Source organism: Carcharodon carcharias, chromosome 9, assembly GCF_017639515.1.
Source record: "Carcharodon carcharias isolate sCarCar2 chromosome 9, sCarCar2.pri, whole genome shotgun sequence".
Taxonomy (NCBI): Eukaryota; Metazoa; Chordata; class Chondrichthyes; order Lamniformes; family Lamnidae; genus Carcharodon; species Carcharodon carcharias.
Genome location: NC_054475.1, coordinates 151927775 through 151950574, shown reverse-complemented (window position 1 = coordinate 151950574; position 22800 = coordinate 151927775). Strand labels below are relative to the sequence as shown.

At 44.5% G+C, this 22800-nt stretch overlaps 1 protein-coding gene across 1 annotated transcript in view; it reads left to right on the top strand.

Moving 5' to 3' along the window:
* Nucleotides 1–1323: 1323 nt before the first annotated feature.
* The window catches only part of LOC121282099 (beta-arrestin-1-like), a 62128-nt gene continuing 40651 nt past the window's right edge, over nt 1324–22800 (top strand). Inside the window, exons 1-5 of the mRNA XM_041195563.1 lie at nt 1324–1364; nt 10253–10300; nt 14034–14064; nt 14326–14386; nt 16194–16238. Coding sequence (XP_041051497.1) covers nt 10281–10300; nt 14034–14064; nt 14326–14386; nt 16194–16238 — 157 coding nt within the window. The 5' untranslated portion in view covers nt 1324–1364; nt 10253–10280. The remainder of the gene's footprint in view (nt 1365–10252; nt 10301–14033; nt 14065–14325; nt 14387–16193; nt 16239–22800) is intronic.

The window sequence follows — 22800 nt, the reverse complement described above, 5'->3', positions numbered from 1 at the left end:
GTGTTCCAATACATTGTCCTCAGTCTTAATTAAACAGATTATGAACATGGAATTATCTATCCCTGGGCATGAGCTCATTGGGGTCGTCTTAATTATAGATTGTTGAGGAGTGCCCTTATAGTCTAAGATTGGGCTAATAACTCCCAAAGATAAGATTCAGCCCCCTACTCATCCAAATTTTTTGGTACAAAAATGTTTCCCAAGGAAAGAGCGATTTCTTTTTGAAATACATTAACATCTACACTCAGCTGATGATTCTACATTGTCAAAGTAAAATTACAGAATTCAATTATCTATTTCCAGGTACATCATTCCCTTAATTACAGCTTTCATTGCCACCTTGAGGGTTGTCAAATTGTGTGGTATATGCATTATTGCAACCTGTATGCTTCAGTGTACCTATTCAAGACCAGGGCATACAGCGTTGATTATGGAGCAGCTAGTATTCCCCACTCAGGTATCACACATGCACAAGTTGTCTGATAAATGAAAGAACTTGCACTTATATAGCACATTTTACCGCCTCAGAACATCCCAAGCACCACACAGCTAAGTAAGGACTTTTGAAGTGTAGTCACGGTTGCGATATAAAAAAGGTGGCAACCAATTCACAAACAACAATGGCCAGATAATCTGTTTTGTTTTAGTAATATTGGTTGAGGGATAAATATTGGCCAAGGCACTGAGGAGAATTCTCCTGCACTTCAACAAAATAGTGTCATGGAATCTTTTACCTCCAATGCAGTGTTCAGATGGGGCCTCGGCTTAATGTCTCATTTGTTTAATGTTCCAACCAAAAGACAAACATCAAACAGTGCAGTCCTCCCAGGGCTATAAATGGAACACATGTTCAAAATGAAAGATGCAAGATCTTTAAATGATTTATCCAACCAGTAAAAATTTTAACATGCGCTTTTAAATATATGGCCTTGTCTAGTTCAAGCAAAGGGCAACATGTTCTTGATGTTAATCTTTCATTCTGCACTGTCATTGAAACCTTTCCAGACTTCACACACTGTGTGACATAACAATGCAATAACGTAATATGCTTGATTAATCCTCGTAGATTGTCCTCAGTCATTTCGCTGAGTGCCAGGATAATCTCTGCATCTCTTCCACCTCTGCAGAACTCCTCCATTGCTCTGAAACAGGCAGTTATTTATAACACAAACTTTAGCCAGTTAATAAATTAATAGGATTCGAATGAAAGCACTGTAGAGGCGAACTGTACTTCTGAATGGGAGGTCAAGTATATAAAGAAGAGACAAAGTGTGACAGTTGTAGACACACGACACATTGGGATTGTTACAGTCAGAATAAATCGACAAGGCATTATCTACACTTGAAGTCAAATACTAGACAAGGTAAAGCTGCATGAATGATATATATATAAATATATATATATATAGATTTTTAGTGAAACTGCATGTTATTCTCCGTACAAATAAACCACCACTTTAGCAGTAATTAAACCCATTATCTGTCTTTCTATGGAGGTAATAATTATACTTGAACTCATCTCCTGCCTGTTATTTTCTCCTTTGTTTTGGTCAATCGTACAAAAGAGCTTCTCATACCTAACCATCTCGGTCCTGATAATAGATCCCACTCATAAGATTAACAGGGTAGAAATTAGGTCTCATTGTGCCCATAAATTGCTGATATAAATTCAAATGGACAATGGGCTGATCTCTCTTTCAGCAGTACACCCAAATTATTGAAGGAAGACCTGGGGGTCCAATGTCATTTAAGCCTCGGACCCTCATTGGGGACTGTACTCTGTGCATGCTGTCAGTACTACACCTGAAAATGGTTCCTAAATTATTTTTATCCTGACCTATTCTTTCTCTTAAATGAGAGCTGATCTCCTTTACATTTCCAGCAGTTTTCAAATCAGACCTTCAGTGTTTGTAATTCTTTCCAACATCGCCAACTGCTTCTATGTGGTCCTAACAACCATGCGGGTTCAAATATATGAGAGATTTATTCTTGTTACAGTTATCTGAAGCTGCATCTTGTTGTTATAATGCTTGCTATATATATCAAACAAGCTTTATCTTCACAAGTACCAAACTTGGATAACATCCAATTATGAAATTGGTTTAAGATTAGAGGGATAAATGTAGGGAGATGATCAAAAAATACTGTGGTATATGATAGCTCCGATCTTAATAGGACTAAGAGAGCAAAGGAGTGTGAAATGTAATCAGTCAAGGTTGTCATATGAACTGTAATGTTATATTGATATCCAGGAAGTTTTTATCTGAGCTAACTTAACAAGAAAGCACTGCAGAGTTCTCTTCTGGAAAGTTGTACCTGTCATCTTCACTACCCTCAGGACGTGAAAGAAATTGTGAAATAATCACAGTTGCTCGAATCAATAAATGAAAACAGTGCCACAGAAAAAGCGTAAGTTACAGGTGTTCACTCAAATGCCTTATTCTTATTATTTTATTGTAGTCTCATAACAACTGCTCAATTCTAAAATTAAATATGTGCTATCAGTATATATTAGATGAAGTTGTTGTAAGTAAAGCAAGTCAAAAACCAGGATGAACTTCAAAGACATTTGACCTGAAAGCTAAAATATATAATTCAAACCTTACATGGATCATTAATGCAGCCATTAATAAGAACATTAATGTGCAATTTTGAACTCCCAACTTGGAAAGAACTTTACGCATTGAAGATAATTTAGAGAAAAACGACAAAGATTGATTCTGGGTCATAAATTATGATGAAAGGTTCATTGAACTGAACTTAGAAAAAAAAGCATGGTTGGAGAGGAGGCAAGATTCAGATTTTTTAAATGTTGAAAGGAAGAGATAAGCAAGCCATTTAGCACAAAACTAAAACCATGTGTTCAAATTTAACAGCCCTCAGGCACGATGGAGTTTAGATCTGCTGCCTCGTGGCAGAAGCAACTGTGGAAAAGGTTCTCAGGAATTGATTCTTTTAAACATAACTGGTTATACATTAGGCTTGGTCTCAGACTGAAGTCTATAATGATAAATTTGGACAGAGATAAACAACTACTCCATGGGAGGCAAATGTTCCTGTGCTACTGAGGGCAATGGTGATGGTGGAGCAGCGGGTGGGACAGGCAGATGGAGAATGGAATTTCTCTGGGGGGGCAGATGGCCGATATTGAATAGTAGAGATGGAAATGGGCAGAAATTCTAGGTGCTTACTTAATTATCATTAGGAAACAGGGATTTTTGATTCAGAACATTTTTTTTCAGGAGATTAGAACACGATATCAGAGGTCAGTTGTAAAAAACGTTATTGATGTGCAAAGGAAGAACTTTTTATAGCACCTTTCATCTCTTCACAACACTCCAAAATTTTCACAATCAAAACAATTACTTCGAATGTGCAGTCGCCATTTTTTTTGTGGGCAATTGCAGCAACCAATTTGCAACGAGCAAGGCTGAAAAACAACAATAACATTAATAACTAATACTCAGATTAGGTAGTGTTGATTGAAGGATGAATGTTGGCCAGGACGCTGGGAGAATATCCTACCCTTCCTATCTTCCCATGCAATTGCAGAAGGCGCAACACCTGCCCCTTTACCTCCTCCCTCCTCACCGTCTAAGGGCCCAAACACTCCTTTCAGGTGAAGCAGCGCTTCACTGGCACCTCCTTCAATTTGGTCTACTGCATTCGTTGCTCCCAATGCAGTCTCCTCTACATTGGAGAGACCACACACTGACTGGGGGACTGCTTTATGGAACACCGGTCTGTCCACAAGCTTGACCCAGACCTTCCTGTTGCTAGCCATTTCGACACACCATCCTGCCCTCATGCCTACATGTCCCTCCTTGGCCTGCTGCAATGATCCAGTGAAGCCCAACGCAACTGGAGGAACAGCCCCTCATCTTCCAATTAAGCACTTTACAGCCTTCCATACCTAACATTGAGTTCGACAACTTCAGAACATGAACTCTCTCCTCCATCACCATCCTTTTTATCCCCCTTTTTCAATATTCATTTTTATTTTTTATGCACTTATTTTTACTTTTATTTATTTTCATTTTTATTCATTGCTTTATCCCCACCTTTTATCCTATTTTCAATTTTTTTCCCACCACCGCCCCCTCCCCCCCATCCCACCCCACCTAGGGCCATCTGTCACTTGTTCATGTTGTTCTTTCCAGACTGCTTACCCTTGTCCTGCTATTACCACATTCTGCTTTCTGACCTTAACGCCACTATCAGCACCTCCTTTAGCCAGTACCACTACCATTAACACCCCTTTGTCCTTTTACTCATGACATCTTTGTCGATCTCTCCTTTGCCTCCACCTATCACTGGCCTTCTATCCAGCTTCACCAACTCTAACCCCCTTAAACAGTATAAATTTCATCACATTTATACTTACCTTTAACTCTGAAGAAGAGTCATACGGATTCGAAACGCTAACTCTGTCTTTCTCTCCACAGATGCTGTTAGACCTGCTGCGTTTTTCCAGCATTTTCTATTTTTGTTTCAGATTTCCAGAATCCGCAGTATTTTGCTTTTAGATATTGGTGAATTTGATTCACAATTCTATAACTTACTTATGGCCCTTATCCTATGCCCTGTCACTAACCTGCATTGTGTAAGTCAATGCAGCTTATTCGGCATTTCTTGACAAAGCCATTTCATTAGCTCTGATATTAAGTGCTGTTGTGTGTTGTTAGTAATCAGCTTGAAGTTTTTTTTTTCATTCGCCACTTAAAAATAAACATTTCAATGTTTATATCTCACTGTGGGGTCTCAGATAAAAATGGACCTTGAACAGATTTCTTTTCTTATTCAAAAAGATTAACAGGTTGCATTAAAACTGTTGGATATCAAATTTAGACAGCATTGTGCTATTCCAAAAGTTTTAAATCTTTAGCCTTTATTTTTAACTAAGTGCTGTTTAAGTACTAACCTGCTGCTCAAAGCTTTTTCCTGATTGGCAAAAGAGGTAAAATAGATTGAAAGAAAAAAAATGATATACTTATGCAAAGAGGGAGGTGGTGACATAGTAGTATTATCACTAGGCTAGTATTCCAGAGACCCAGGATAATGCTCTGGGTACCTGAGTTCAAATCCCACCGATGGTGAAATTTGGATCTAAAAGTCTAATGATGACTGTGAAATCACTGTTGATTGTCCTTACCTGGTTTGGCCTACATGTGATTCCAGACACCACAGTAATGTTGACTCTTAAATGTCCCTGGGGAATGGGCAATAAATGCTGGCTAGCTCTCAATGCATGAATAAAAAAAAGCCAATCAAGTACCTTTGAATTGTAGTCACTGTAGTATGGGCAGAGGGGGCAGGCAGGCTGTCCATGGGCTTTCCTGCCACTGCATTAGTGGAGGTGAGAAGGTAGTGGAGTCTTCACCTGCCACCCTCCCACTGCCCCCACCCAACCTAGTGGCCACCAGACTATCAGGGAGATGGTGGCGTTCTGGTACTGTTACTGAACAAGTAATCCAGAGACCTGTCCTGGGGGCAAAGGGTTCAAATCCCACCCTGGCAATGGGTGGAATTTGAATTCAATTAATAGTCTGGAATTAAATGCTAGCCTCAGTAATGGTGACCATGAAACTATTGTCATAATCTGGTTCACCATTCACCCTTTAGGGAAGGAAATTGGCCATCTTTACCTGGCCTGGCCTTATGCGACTCCAGATCCACCATAGTATGGTTGACTCTTAGCTGCCCTGTGAAATGGTGTGGCAAGTCACTTGGTTCAAGGGCAATTAGGGATGGACAACAAATGCTGCCCTTCCCAGCAATACTCATATCCCATGAAAGAACAAATAAGTAAAAATCAGATGGAGAAAAATCTCCTTAAACAGTGTTTAAACCCCCTTTTGACAGTTGAATTTTCGAAGTGATGGTTGAAAAAATTTTCAGAAAGGAATTTGAACAATTTGTTATACTTATATGTCAGTGACCAGATTGAGGTTAATATACAGTCGCTATGAAATAGCAACCATTAGGACGCACTTAGCATTGAAAACATCTTTCAGAGCACTGCCTATGGAAATAACTGCCAATGAGTTTTCTACCCACCAATACTGGACAGAGGGCAGGGGATACATACATACACAATTCATTCCCCATTTCAGTCACAGAATATGTCCTGATTTTGATATAAGCAAAGTTTGATATTCTTAAATCATACCATAATCTTCCCAAATAAGCGCAAATAAATTGCTGAAGTAATGCTGTCAACAGCAACATCCAATAAGAAGGTTAACAAGCACCACTGCCAAGCACAAATTAAAATAAACTGTCTGAATCAGATGCAATCATGCAGAAAACAAAATCAAGGAAGGTCAAAAGTGAAAAAAAAATTCCCAAAAGGGGATTCAACAATTTCATCGATGAATTAACTGGTTTGATTACACGTTGAGGGTGGGGTCTCCACAGCACAGCGTAAATATCAGGGGTGAACCCACCTCCACTCGGCTGGCTGTCCCTGCTATAATTTTTCAGTGAACAGGCCTTTATTCATTATAAGGCGAGACTCGCGCCCCTCTCCAGGTGGAAGTCCCATCTCATGGAACTGCCAGCCAATCGGAGGCAAGTGTGGGATCTCACAGAACGGGGCTGGCAGGCCCCAGCGAGGTTGATGGGGTGGGGGGCCTGTTGGAGAGGGCAGGGGGGAGGGTAGGCACAGCGAGGGATAACTATTGGAGGGGAGGGACCTCTGATTTGTACTGGGGTCCCAGAAAGGCAGCAAACCGCCAACCCCGTCCCCAGCTCTTCAGTGGCCACCATCTCACAGGGAGAAAGCTGCAGGACTGCACGTCCAGTCTGAGAAGTGGTGGGAAGCTATTAATTGCCCTCTTAAGGTCTTCAGCTGGGCCATATCTTAACAGCCCACTCATGGTTTTCCCATTGCTCGTAAAATCATGGTGTGTCAGCAGCCGGCACATCCCTGATGACACTGTGCCCCATTAAACAGGTCCACCCACCTGCTTTCCTGCCCATGGTGGCCTGTAAAATCCAACCTCAGATCTAATTATAGCTGCATCTAACAACAAAGTGGGTACAACTTTATATATAACAAGGCTCGGTCTCACAAAGACTCATTGAAACAAGCACCAGTATGTAGCTGATAATGAAGAAAAAACTGTGGACTGCAGGAAGATATCAATGGACTAGTCAGGTGGGAGGAACATTGGAAAATGAAGTTAAATCCAGGGAAGTGCGAGGTAATACATTTGGGGAAGGCTAACAAGACATGGGAATGCACAGTGAATGGTAGGACACTGAGAAGCGTAGAGGAACAAAGGGATCTTGGAGTACATGTCCACAATCCCTGAAGGTGGAGGAACAGATAGACAAGGTGGTCAAGAAGGCATATGATTTACTTCCTTTTTATTAACCAAGACATAGAATCGGAAAGTTGGGAGTTTATGCTGGAACTGTATAAAATACTAGTTAGGCCACAGCTGAACCACCACATAGGAAAGACATAGTTGCAAGAGAGACAGTACAATAAGATTTACAAGGACGTTGCCTGGACCGGAAAATTTTAGTAATGAGGAAAGATTGGATATGCTAGGTTTTCCTGTGGAATAGAGGAAGCTGAGAGGAGGCCTAATTGAAGTGTATAAAATTACAGGGGGTCAGAATTGAGCAGACTGGAAGGCTCGATTCTGCTTGGTTGAGGAATCCATAACTAGAGGACATAGATTTAGGCGAAGAGATGGGAGGTTGAGAGGAGATTCAAGGGAAAATGTTTTCAGCAAGAGGGTGGTGGGGATCTGGAGATCACTGCCTGAAAGGGTAGTGGAAGCAGAAACCCTCTATTTGGGTTTAGATTTGAAGTACTGTAACCTACAAGGCTACGGAGCAGGAGCTGGAAAGTGGGACTTGGCTGAATGTCTACTTGTCAGTTGGCAAGGACATGAAAGGCCAAATGGCCTCCGTCTGTGCTGCAAATTTCTATGATTCATTGATTTTATAAGAATCAGAAGACTCATGGCTAAGCAGAAACACTAATCCAAAGATAACTTCACAGTCAGTCTACTTAACTGCCCCCAGAGACACAATGACCAGCATCTTCTGCTGTGGCATTCCTCCAGAACAGACCAAGTCCAATTCTAAAAGTTGACTGAGCCACCACAAAAGATAGAGCAACCACTACACGCACACCCGCCCAACCTGCCAACACCCTCCACAATTAAATGACTAAGAAAGAGGAATGCGAGAAATTATTGAAAAAGGAGGAAGGTCACACACCACTTGCGTGTTTCAATGTGAAGCAACACATGTGACCCATTTGAGCCAAGTCAGATGCAGCAAGCCCCACTACTGAGTCATAATGGAACCTCATTACGCAGCTCCGAAACACTATGAATAGGTGTAGCAGCACAATCATGCTCCATGGGGCAACGTGCAACTCATTCAACAAAACATGTAGCCCAGCAATAGTTTTAGAACCCATTCCTATATCAAATAGCAACAACGATCGAGACTGCTCCACAGGAATAACTGTACCTGCCAGACACAATGTGCTAACTATAAATGCAACAAACCAAAAAAAAAAAATCACATCAAAGTATTTTCGACACACATTGTTCCCGATTAACATGTGACCTAAAAAATGTGCTGATACCTAAATGAGCATACCAAATTACCTCATCAAAATTAACAGTAGATATTTTAACTTTTACAAACGTATATAAAAGATGAAATAACAGCAGTCACAAAGGAAAGCATTTCCTTCCCTCAATCCTTTTATAAGGCGGTCTTGTGACACAATGGGTGGTGCCTTTGCCTCTGAGCCAGAAGCTGCATGTTCAAGTCCCACCCCAGGACCTGGCAGCCAATGAATGTGTGTTCATAACATAGCCAAGCAGGTTAATTATCAACCTGCAAATCATTCTATCAAACGTCAATGGCAGATGGCAAGAGCAAGAGAGATTCCTGATCCGACATGTGATGGAAAGAAAGCTGATGCCTTGACCATGTCTATCCACAAGCTCCAGACTACAATCATTGAGACTGCTCCAAAGGAATAACTGTACCTGCCAGACTACAACGTGCATGTTGCCACAGCAACTCAGCTTCCCTGAGTGACCTGTAACATACCACCCCAATGCCTTCAGAATATATTCAGCACAGACAGAAAGCCTGATCCAACTCTTTGCACTAACAGCAAACGTAAATTTTTAGACATCCATTCTACAAGATACCCCAAAAATGTGCTCCCAACAGATGGGCAAACAGCATGATTTTGTTGTACTTCTACCCTCATCACAAAGTCTATGGCTGAAGGATCGATCAACAAATGTGCAAGACTCTTGGAAACAATTGTCCAGAATTTTTCCCTGATAATATCGATGGCAGTTAATTCATTGCAGATGATATGGATCTGTACTCAAAATGTCTCAAACAGTGGTCAATTGGACTTCATTCTCAGTACCACACATATCATGAAAAATACCCTCTCGCCATCTCCACTGTCAAAATCACGCATTCAGTCTACCATTGCAAGTCTGGAATTAAAGTGTCATCTGAATCACCATTTCCTATGACATCCAGAACCCTCCATGGAAAACTCTGCTGAAACAGAAAAGAAAAAATGGCAAAGCATTAGAAAGTTTTAAAAGGGTTCTAGGCAAGGAGCCATTTAGATAGCAGCTTTGTACCAGGCTGGAGTCATAACACACCCAGTGCAAATTTAAGTCAATTGTTAGAATTGCCTTCCTATCAGGATTCTCAAGCACTTGGTTATCAGATGGGAACCTGAGTCACATTGCCAATATTTACATTAATCTTCCTTCTTCAGGTACTCTACCCTATGAGGGTACTAGTGACCATGGGCTTCCATTGGATTGGCTCATGATGATACTGGCAAAGTCCTGCAGTGATTTGCTGTTGTGTTTTGCAGTTTGGCTGACCCAGAAACTCTCCTACTCTTCCCACTGCTACTAGGCTTATTAGAAGGATTTACAGGCTGATAACCAACCTGTTTGACCACGTTATTAATGCATCTTCCATAGTACCATCAAGTCCTGAAGCAGGATTTGAACCCAAAGCTTTTGGGCCAGAGATAGGGATACTACCCACTGTGCCACAGGACCTCCTCACTAATGTGCAATATTTGGGGTTAATGAGAATGTAGAAGTATAGCGAAACCTTCATTGTTAATGTTGTATAGATGTGCTGGTTTATATATTATTATTTATAACATATTTTAGGACTATTGCCCATATTAATTGTGTGTTATGAATATTATTCTATTTTACAGATCATCATATCCATCAACTTTTATCAGCATGACTCAAAAGCCAGGACAGTGAGTAGGAATTCTCTTGATTTGAAAACTGTCCTGAACATTTACCTTTTCAAAATCATGTTTTAAGATGTTAACATCAACATAGAATAAGATAGGACTACAACAAACCAACAGTGTACCCCTCTCTCACCAATTCCTGCTCCCACCTGATAAACATGAAGTCACTCCTGCCAATATTGGTAAGGAGATTGAACTGAACGACTCAGAAGAGGCCCAGGAGTTAAAATGGCGCTGATTACAGAGCCTGTGGCAGTATCCATCCCTCCTCACACACCGCCCACCCCAAAAAACCCTGTTTGTTATGAACAGCAGCTAGGACATGCTGTTTGATACGATCTGTCAGTCTTTGGGACACATAGCCTACATACCTAGCATCACACTGGCACTGAAATTCATATACCACATTACTCACTTGTGTGATAGGCAGAATGTCTTTTTGGCTTAATGCAGCATCCTGTTATTGGCAAATACCACTTGTGTTGCTACGGCATTGTAGCAGCGTCATATGGCTAGCTTCGCTGTTGCTCAAATTTTTGAGATACCTTGCTCTTCCAGGGTAATCTGAGGTAGATTGGGCACTTTTCTGGGCCAAAAGTGATGGCCTTAGGCTCATTCATGAGTTTGTGTGATATGTAACGCAAAATGATCTGATCAAGGTAGCCATTATTCTGCAGGATGCCTTTGATGCACCCTATTTCAAATAGCTCAGGACTTGTTTACAAGGCTGCCAATAAGACAATCTTACAACGTGTGGAACTGTAAGGATCCCAATGCATATATTGACCAGTGAAGGTAGATTTGTGGTAGACTGTGGTAGAAGATGCCCTGGCAGATTTCTCAACTAGTACGTCAAGGATGGGGAGTTCATTTGACTGCTCCATTTCAAAGGTGAATTTGAGCACAGGATGGAGCCCATTAAGACATGTAAGGAAAATGTTACATGCAGCTGTGGATTTAAATATAGCAAATGTATCATCCACATATCAGAGATATGTGAGGGGTAGGAGGTTAGGTGTCATTCCATCGAAGACACGTTTCTCATGGAACCCAACATAGATGTTTGTGAGAGCTGGGCCTGGAGGGGATCCCATGGCAACACCATCTATCTGGCCATATATGGTGTCATTAAAACTGAATTCAACTGCACAAGTTGCTGAGTTCATAAGTTCAATGAATACGGATTCAAACTCATCGCTTTCTGACGGTACAGGCTCAGAGAGATTTGTTTTGTGTTTAGTGGCGTCACTAATTGCAATGCCAAACTCCTTCCACTTAAGTGAGTTTATGGTGTGGACATGTTTCAAACAGTTACTGTTTATGGTCCAGTCATCTATTAAAGTGGCATAAATGGAAACAAATCGTAAAATGAAAGAATTTTGTGCACCTCAGCCCAAGTGCAGTGCAGGGCATGGCATAAATTAGAACCCTGGAGAGAATTTTCCCCCTGTTAAGGGGGTTTTGCGGGGGTGGGCGCGGTGGGGGGGGCGTGGACCCGATCGGCGCTCCCGATTGGGTCCACGCCGCCATTTTACATAGGCGGGCCAATTAAGGCCCGCCCAGCGTGACGTGCGCCTGGAAGCGCTGTGCGCTTCCCTGTGTGGGCGGGGGAGGGGTCCCCTGAGTCGGGGCCTGCGCTCGCATGAAAGGGTGCGGAAATCTCCCTGAGGCACAGAGCTGCCTCAGGGAGATAAGTTTTAATTTTTTTAAATGTTAATAAAGGAAAAAAAAATTTAAGACATGTCCCCTCATGTGACAGTGTCACATGAGCTGCGACATGTCAATGAACTTTAATGAAAAAATTTATTTAATTTGTAAACCCTTCATGAAATCTCATTCCGCCCTTGGATGAGGTTCCATGAAAAATGGGCTCCTCGCCTGCCGCCCCCCCCCCCCCCCCCCCCCGCCAACCTTAAAGTTGGACGGGCAGCTTTCTCAATAGCCTTAATTAGTTAATTAATGGCCTTAACAGGACTTTGACAGTTTGGCCGAACTGAAAATCTAAATGACACGTGGTGACGTCAGGACCCACGCCCAACGTCGCTCCGCTTCATTTTACCCCTCGGTGAGCAGGCCCCACCCCCCACTCGCCGAGTCAAAAATTCTCCCCCCTATTACCAATCTGCGCAATATCATTTTGCATAAAAGCTCACTCGTCGTGGGACAGCGTCCCACTTTAGCATTGTCAATACATTTGGAAATGAAAACTGGCACGTCATTAAGATTTTCCATTTGGCCAAATTGTCAAAGTCCTGTTAAGGCCATTGATTAACTAATTAAGGCTATAGAGAAAGCTGCCCGTCCAACCTTGAGGTTGGCGGGGGAAAGGTGAAGAGCCCAGGCTGCCTTCGCATTTTTCATGGAACCTTATCCACAGGCGGTCTGCTCCTTCCCCCAACCCGGGCTTCACCCTCACTTAGTCCTTCCCCCTTCGTGACTCTTTCAGACGCCCATACTTCTTCCACCACACTTAGTCTTCCCCCCGCCGACTCTTTCCTCCAGGCTTACTTTTTCCTCCAGCCTTAGTCTTCCCCCTTCCTCATTCTTTCAGACATCCTTTCTTCCTCTTTCAGCCTTACTTCTTCCTCCACCCTCACTGCTTCCTCCAGACTAATGCCCTCCCATCTCTACACCCCTTCCTTCCCCCGACTCCTTCCCCTCTCCACACTCCTTTCTCCCCCAGACTGCCTCCCCTCTCCACACTCCTTCCCCCTCCAAACTCCTCCCCTTACACCTTCTACCTCCCTTACACCTACCTCCCCAGTTGCCATCTTCTCCTCTGTTACCCCATCCTCCCCCCAACCTCTCCCCCATACCTTCATTCCTCCCCCAACCTCACCCCACCCTGACCCCTTCATACCCCCTCCCAACCTCACCCCATCCTAACACCTCTTCGTCTCTTAGTGGATCCTAGACCTTCCTCTCCTTCCCCTCAGCACATCTGCCTCTCCCAAACACAGCTGGACCTTCCTCTCCAATCCCTCAACCATCAACTGTTGTGAGCAGAGCCTCAACGGTGACTTTTCAACTTCTGTGGGCTGCTTCGCAGCAGAGCTATGTTCATGAGAATCCGCCCAGCATGCCATGTACTTTCCACCAATGTGCTGAGGTTATCGGGCTCCAGCGTCTTCTGCTCCTTAGCTGTCCATGATGTGAGCAAGGCCCTGAGGGCAATTTCCAACTTTTGCATGTCACACTTACCAAGACGTGTTCTGCACCGGCATGCAATCATGGACGACCCAGCGGGGGAGGAAGTGGAGGGGGAATGATTCCAGTGGGCTGGCCTTATAATGACATGGAGATGCATTACAATGAGGTTTCCGACACCCAATGGCGGTGAATGCAGCCCGCCATCGATGGGCTGAGCAGACAATCGCGAATTGGTTTCACGACGTCGTGAAACCAATTTCTGGCCTTCTCACCATATTGCCCGTTCACACCACCGAGCACGCCCTATGCCAGAGGTCCATAATTCTAGCTGTCAAATTTTAACTTACACAGAAAGATCTAGTAATCTGACCTTCTTTTTCTTTGGAAAAAAGATTTTGGTTTGACCTAACAGAAGGTTAAGGGACCATCATAAATAGAATCGATAGCCTATTAGCCAAGTGAACCCTTCAGCTTATGTGATCATGAAACAACTGCTCTTTTCATTGTAATAGGCACAAATGACACTTTAATATTATAGCCAGAAAGTATGTGTTGGGTGTGTAATACTTTACTTTTCAATTTTCAGAGTCTTCAAAAAGACAAGCCCCAATGAGAAGGTTAGTAACTTCAGGCCCCTTGTCTGAGAATCTGATGATGTTTTCATTTCATCTTTTGTCATGATATTGCTGTTAGTCTTTTTAATTTCACCATTCCCATTTGTAGCTTTGTGTTGTTGGCTACCTGTAATTCTATTATTCCTCTCCCATTAGGAAGTTCTGGGGGTAAATTTGCCTTTTGGGATAATGCCTGCTCCAGTGTGGTGGTGCAGAGTGATTTACAGTCTTGTATCAAATAACACTTATTCCCTTTATCAACAGCTCTCACTCTATCTGGGAAAGCGAGACTTTGTAGATCATATCGACACTGTGGACCCAGTTGGTGGGTACATATCAATCAGAAGCGATGGTATACCATGTGCATGTGTGTATCCCATTCCCCTGTATAATGTCAGAAACACCACAAGCAATAGCAAAGAGAATTTGAGAAAGCACTTATAAAATTCAATTTGATCAAACGTCTTTCCATTCAGTCTTGAATTCAAAAGGTTCAAGCTCCCTCAGTGGGTCAGTTAATAAGTGCATGACCTGCACTGATTGTTAATTAAAAACTAGTACAACTTCAATCTCTGATCATAGCCAGGATGACAATAAAGACTTTGTAAGTGGCATTTATTCACACCTGGACAAGGGAGGGAAAGTCGGCCAGACATCCTAATCATTGTCTTCCTCTGAGATACTCACGTGCAGATATTGGATAGGCTAAGAACTGAACATGGCTTTGAAGCCATGAAAGTTGAAATGGCTGCCAGTTATTTCTGTATAAGCTAACTTTAGCCATATGCTAAAGGGTTGCTAAAGATCCAGTTTAGGTTTCATCTTCAAGGCAGACGGGGGAGGGCAAGAAAAGAAAGGAAAGGTTTCCAGTGGGAAGGTGAGCATGTTTCAAGTCAAATTCAGAAATCTAAACTGATGGAATAAAAACCTTCTATATTGAATGAATGGATCATACATCAAATGAGTTTAGAATTGTCGCTGAGTCAAAATCCTGGAACTCCCTTCCTAACAGCACTGGTGGGTGTACCTACACCATGTGGACTGCAGTGGTTCAAGAAGGCGGCTCACCACCACCTCCTCAAGGGCAATTGGGGATGGGCAAAAAAAACTCACCCAGCCAGTGGAGCCCACATCCCATAAAATGAATAAAAAAGAAACAAAGTCACCTCAGTTTCTGGCAAGTGCGAGTCCATTAAAAATTGACACTAAATCCGCAATCTCATTGTTTTAAAGGTAACAACGTGGAAAATAATAGTAGTTATATTGGTTCCATAGTGATGATATTCTGAGGTTGAGGGAGCTTTGTTAGATTATAACTCACATGTAAGCCCTCAATGCTAATACCTGGTACTAACAGTAAAGAACTGTCCAATCTCCAGCATTGGCACTGATCAACCAGACAAACACAGAAATGTAAAGATTTCAAGACAGACTTACACTGTGCATGTACAATCCTTAATGTGAGTACAATGTTACCCAATTGTTGACTGAGCAGCAAATATTAACCACCTTTATATTATAATACATTCAAATTAGGGCAAGGCTAATGACTCAGGTGATAATGTACAACATTGTATGATAATGAACCATTGAGATAACCAAGTTCCCAAAATCTTACCCTCATTCGATTTCAACCCGTTTATTACTCACACTGTGATACAGAAATTAAAATCCTTAATTTCCCAAAATGCCTATAAGAATTATCCTTTGCTTCCTTACTATTCTCTAACCTTCTCAAGGTGTTTACTGGAAATTGGGTCCGAGGAACCTCAGGACATTGTCCAATTAACCATTCTCAATCTGTGATCGTAGTGCAAGCTATTAGATTGCCATTATAACGAAACCTGCTCCTATAACCACCCTGGCATCAGCATGTGTATATTTTGCAGCTGGCATCATAGCAGCGGCTTTGTCCCCTTCCCAGCCTAGGCCCTGCCAATGTGAATTATAGCAGCCCTGCTGTGCCTTAACTGATGCTGAGATACATTTATTTTAAAACTTTGAGCATAATATTGTCTACAGATGTCCTAATCCTGATCGCAGTCAGGATTCATGAAACACTTTTTTTTTTTTGGCGAATAGGTTGTAATCACATTGTTATTTTAAAAGTTGGATTGACTCATTTCTTGCAGATGGAATGTTGCTGCTTGATCCGGAGTATTTAAAGGACAGAAAAGGTAAGGGGGGCTATGTTGATACGTTTTCCTTTCTATGTTTTGAGTATTTGGCTGGCTCTGCAATGTCTCATTGGCGCTTATCGCCACTGGCCTAAACATGACTTTCTCCCTTCTTACTGATATTCTTGCTGACTCCAGGGTCTTGTTGCCACATTGTGATTCAGCTGTAGTGAAATGTTGAGGAGAAATGACTAAACTCTAGTGTGATTTTGGTCATTCACCTCCACTGGCATCAAGGTAAGTTTAAACATTATGCCAAGTTTTCGTTGGTGGGTAGACGGGTGGTAAAAATTATTTAATGATGGTTTGTTTGAGTTTTAGCAGGCAAGTGATATCATTAGTTTAAGTTCTCTTGCACTGTCAGGAAGATATAATAATTTTCATAATGTTATTGGAATTTATTGTAAAGTAGAGAAACATTGGGTTCTATGTCTATGCCTGTGTGTGTGTGTGTGTGTGTGTGTGTGTGTGTGTGACTTAATTGAATTAAAGACAGCTGGTCTGAAGGCTTTGATGTAACAGAAGATAAGCTAGGTCTGAAATGTTAAGTAGGTAAACATATGTGTAAAGGGGATATTTGCATTTTTAAATAAGCCAAATTAGATTGATTTCAAAGGAGGGGTGAAATGTTTCACCTAGCCAGGAGGAGTTAAGAAACAGTGTGTTTATTTTCCCTAAAGATAACTGGTAAAATTGGTACTGTGAGAGATTTTTATTATTAGAGAGGTTAAGTCCAAAGACATAGTGAAACAATGGTAATTTGCATTCAAAGGGGAAAATGTAGATAAAGGAGAGAGGGCTATGTGCAAGGGGAGGCAGTCTAAGATATAAAACAAGTGTGATAAAGCCTCCAGCATCTAAGCTTCAAACTGCTGTCTACAAAGAACTGAACTTAAGAAAACTCACTTTGAATTGGATTGTTCAAGGTATTGCCTGGATCCTTCAAAATCAATGTGCCTCACTGTTGCCTTAACAGAAGTGTAACTGGGAGTTAGATTAACTAGAGGATTTAGAAGTTATCATAGTAGTAATTTGTCAATCTATGCATGTGCTTAAAATCATTTCTTCTATTAATAAAGGTTTAATTTGGTTTTGTAAGAAACCTATAAGCCTCAGTGGTCTTATTACTGAATTCAAGGCACACATCTCAAAATTAATACAAATTGCAAAACAGTTATGGCAGTTCTTTTAAGTTTCCCTTTGGGATTTGAGCAGCTCAGTATTTACCATTGGCTGTGCCATAACAGTACTCAGAATAACTTCTTGCAGAGTGCGTAGCTTTCTGTATTGCCATGGTGCAGAACGTTAGGCAGATTCAGCAGCCTAGCAATATATTTGATACAATCCAAAAATAAGTCCGAAGCAGACCCATGTGCCCAATATACACTGATTCAGTGAGGAGGCTGCAGTCAGTAGTGCCAAGGAAGCAAAGGTAGCAGATTTAAATCCAAAGTCAGATCTCTAGCCCTAGGCTTCAATGTAAACATTTCTCTGATTTTAACCTCAAATTTGCACTTTACTTCAAGAAGCGAATGGCCTGCATTTTAACTAGGTTTCTGGCAAGAAATCATACTGGCAAGTTAAATTCATGAATGCCATTTACATCTCTTCAGCCGACATCTTGCCCATTTTGGGCGGAACGTCAGTGAAAAGTGTCAGAAAACCACACCACCTGCCAACATATCATGGGCCTCACTCTCCAAAAGGCCCCTTCCCCTCAAAGGAAATGAAGCCACTCATCCTCTGTGGTCCAGGGTCAGCCTGGTCATCAGCAGCAATGGTTCCCCTGCCCGGGCATGAGTGAAGATTGCCGTCCAACCCCAATCATGTTAGCAAGAGTCGATGTTCGCATGCAGAGAAAGACCTCGCAGGTTTTGAGCAAGCGGCCTGGCTGTCTGATCAGGAGAGCAGGCTGAAATGGCGGACGGCAAGGTCCCTGTCTAAGTCCCAGGAGCCCAGGGCCAGGTATGTTTTAGGGGTCTCGGGGCGGGGAGGGGAGGTGAGGGCTCGGGGTGGGGGTGGTGTGGGTGGGCGTAGCGGGGTAGGGGTGTTGGTGGGGAGGCCGGGGTGGGGGGGGGTGGTGGGGGGTGGGGGGCGGTGAGGAAGCACTCGCAGGGGCCATACCTTCTGGAAGCGCAGCGCCCAGTGTTAAGAGGAGGCTGCGGACAGAGATGGCCAACCAACCCACACACTTTCACACCCGAGGCCTGAGCAGAGTCACCTTTTGGACATCCCTCCCGCTCCTGAAACCCCTTCCACCAGCCTGAAAACCTGCAGGTGGAATGTAAAATTCTGCCCGATGTGTTGTAACCTGAATAGTTGCCAATCTCAGACAGATTCAGCTGTTGACTTTATTTTAAACCAATGGTCCCCCCACTTACATTGTAATGGTGCTGCCTTCTGCTCCATGGCACTTTGAAATGGGCACATGGATAGCCAGCCCTTGGACAGGATTTTGCCCTAATTGGGCGGGTGCGATGGGCAGGCCAGGGAGTGGCCGCAAACCCAACCACTGCCCGCGATTAGGCCCCGGTTGCGATTTCAAGCTGGCGAGCCAATGAAGGCCCGTCCAGCATGAAACGCAGCTCGTCACTGACCGGGAAGGACCGGGCGGGGGGCGGGGCTGGGGTCCTGTCGGCCGGTGGGACCAATGGCGACCCGGCGGCCGGTTTAAAAATGGCCCAGGCAGCCCCAGGAAGGCTGCCAGGGAAGAACGTCTGTCCGCCATTGTAAAGATGGAGTCGAGTGTGGCCGCAAATGCCAGGCGGGAGGGGCAGGTCGAGGGGGCACTCGGCCCCCACCCTCCATGTTTCTGATGTGTGCCTTGCTGTCCTCCTGGAGGAGGTGGTTGCCAGGAGGGACACCATTGTCCCCTGGGATGGGAGGAAGAGGCCACCACACCTCACCAAGAGGGCAAGAGAGGAGGTGGCAGCGCTGGTGAGCAGCCATGACGTAGTGTGGCACACATGGGCGCGGTACCAGAAGTGCTTCAATGACCTGGTGGGCTCAGGAAGGGTGAGTACCATGTTGGCATGGGTCAGTGTGCAGAAGCATTAGGGCTGGCCACTCGCCTGTGGACCTCAGGGGTGCTACAGTCTGAGTGCAACTGTCAGTGGCACCAGATGTTGGCCAACTCGAACCTGGAGTCCCCATTGATCATTGAAAGATGATGGCACCATGATGCAGATTTCCATGGTCTCACCAGGGTACCTGGCATTCACAGTGACAGTGTGATGACTTTAACTAATGACATGTCCTTCTACTTCCTTTTAGGTTCACCAGCAGGTATTTGATCTGCAGACCTCGAAAGGCCGACCCTGACAGCGGAGGACCAGCAAGCTTCTGTTGCACCTGCATCACACCCTCTCTCTGAAGCAGGCACCAGCACAGATACCAGCACCTCAGCGGGCATTAGAGTGATGGCTAGTATCTCGTTGCACATGGGTGAGGGCACTTCATAGTCGCTTGAGGTACAGGCAAAGCTAGAGAGTGCCCAGGGCACCGGCAGTTGGAGGACTTCTGGAGACCAGGACGATGCTGAGTTGAAGGCAAATGATGAGCCTCTGGAGTTGCCCATTGGAAGGCAGATGCTGGATGTCCAGTGTGGGAGGATCTGGCGGAGATCCATGAGCGTGTGCGTGCCATGACCTCCATGATGGAGGAGTCCATGCGGAGCGCGAGCACTGCACTGACCATCATTGGCGAGCGCACTGCCTCCTCCATTGAGAGTGTGACGACTCTCATGGAGAGGCAGCTCCAGGGACAAAATGAGGGGTTCCTGGGTTTGCGCTCGGACCTGCAACCCTCACACAGGCAATGGCCTCAGGTGGTCAGTGTCAGTGTGGGAGATGGGTGAGGCACCCAGTATCCTAGCTAGCTGCCCATCTATCAGTGGCGAGCAGGGAGGTCCACAGCGACCTCATGTTGGCCAGTGAGCTGCCTGTCACCTCTGTGGGCCCCTCTCAGGGTGTTCTGGATGATGCCAGCTGCTCTTCCGTCCCTCCGCCAGTGACCTTGGCATCTGATGAAGCTGCTGCAACTGGGAAGATAGCAGGCGTGGCACTGGCCACTCCCTCCCAGGCAGAGTCAGCACAGGCTCCACTGGTCAGAGGACGACTGCCAAGGGCATCAAAGCCAACAAACCAGGAGAGTGAGCAGGCTGTCTTCAATGCCGTTGCCAGCGAGAGGGGAGCACCAATATATATCACTTGCAAATGTAAGTTAAAGGCTCCATGAGCACGAGGGACAGGTTACGGGTGATTTTATGTTCATTTATGTTTAATTTATGTGTATTGGTCTGGGAATGAAGACCAGAGAAGTTTATGTAAATAGTTTGGAATTGTTAAAATGAGATCAATTTTGTTTTTGGCTTCATGACCTAAGTATGCTTCACCTTTTTATTTTATTAGTGCAGGGAACGCCCGTCTGTAATGCTAGATGCAAGTGGCTCTGAACTTTATTGCACAGGCACTGAGTAGACTTTGAATTCAAATGAAAGGGTCATTTCAGACATCTGGGATGGAGGCAGCAGCCCTGATGTGTTTGAAGCTGATCTTTGGCAGCCTAGCTGATGGAGTGTTGGATCAAGACATCCTTGGTGTCCCCGCCTCTCTGGAGATTACAGAGGTCTGGATCCACACCCTCAGCGTTCTCCTTACCATGCTCCTCTTCTGACTCACTACTGGACTCATCACCTGTGGCCTGTGCAGCTGGGTCAAGATCCTCTTCTTCCAGTGGGTCCCCCCTTGCCAGCGCCAGATTGTGGAGAGCACAACATGCAACCACTCTCAGTGACACCCACATTGGGGGACATTGTAGTGCACCCCCTGAACAGTCCAGGCATCGGAAGCGAATCTTCAGAAGGCCTATCCACCATGGCCCTTGTGGAGGCATGATTCATATTGTAACACTGCTCTGACCCTGTTCTTAGATGGCAGAGAGGCATCATGGGCCATCTCTTCAAGGGATAGCCCTTGTCACCCAGCAGCCAGCCACCCAGTTGAGCTGGAGCACTGAGGAGCCTCAGCACCTGGAAGTATCTAAGGATGTAAGCCTCATGAGAGCTACCAAGCTACCTTACACAGACTTGCAGAATCTACATCCTGTGATCACACACTATTCATGGAGTGGAATCCCTTCCTGTTGATGAAGGCACCCGGCTGACCTTCTGGCGCCTTGATGGCCACATGTGAGCAGTCAATGGCACCCTGGATGCAGGGAAGCCCAACAATTGCTGCAAAGCCTCTGACTCGATCAGCCTGGCTGGCCTCGTCCGTGCAGTAAAGTATAAAGGTCAATACCCACCTCAACAGAGCTTCTGTCACTAACTTGACACAACTGTGGACAGCTGATTGGAACACTCCACAAAGATCTCTAACTGACCCCTGGAAAGAGCTGGAGGCATAGACGTTGAGGATCACTTCAGAGCCACTGGCATGGAGTGTCCACCCACACAGTTGTAGGTGATCTACGGCCCAATCATGTAACAGATGGAGGTCACAGTCTCCCCTGAGAGATGGAACCTCCTTCGGCTTTGCACCTCAGACATATTGAGGTAGCTGCATCGCCGCTTGTAAACCCTGGCAGCAGGATAGTGGCATCTTCTGTGGCTCCTTCTGCCTTGGACTATCTGCTGATCCTGCACCCCCTGTCCCTGCACCTCTCCTCCCACAGGTCACTCCCCTGGAAGCTGCATTGGGACACCCGGCCTCCTCTCCCTTCTGCCCCTCTCTTCCTCCTCAGAGGAGGTGCCACCAGCGGAGACCACAACCCCCACTACCAGGTTAACGGAAGGCTGTCCAATACCTGGAAAGGTCCACATGGTCTGAATCCTCCGTGGGCTTGGCAGACAGCAATGATTCCTGAAATGAAGCCTGGAAATGCTAACAATGAAGTCCCGAACAGAGATGAAGCTGCCAAGTACCAATAAGCAACCAGCAGCTACCTATCTCCAAAACTTCCTCACTACTCCCACTGGCAATGCTGCAGACCCTTTTTATCTTGCCCTCAGATGAGGCTTGTGAAAATGCCGGCTGGCTGCCTGCCCGTTTTGCTGTGCCACGAGCAGGAAATCACACGGGCAAGGAAAAATCAGTCAGTTGGACTGTTGAAGGCCTTAAGTGGCCTGTTAATTAACCGCAAACGCCGCTCTGACAACCGCACGTGCCCACTGAGTGACATATCCATGCGAGTGCGCGACGAAGTCGGGACGCTCACCCAGCATCATCGCGCACCATTCTATTCCCGTTCAGGTCGGGCGTGTGCCCGAAAAGTTCTGCCCATAAGTTTTGCGCCAAGGATAATCTATGTGACCTTTACTGTCTTTGTTTTCTATTTGATACAAACAGCTAGTGTCTATATTATAGAATAATACAGCTTATACTTCATCAAGCTTTTTGGTCTCTCATCCTAATATATCTTCATGTGGCTCGATGTCACAACATGTCTGCAAAAATGTCTTGGGTCCTTTTTATTTTGTTAAAGATGCTACATAAACACAAGCCGTTAATCTTGCATGTGTAATTCTCAAGTATTCTCAATTCACTTGCTTAAAAATTCTATT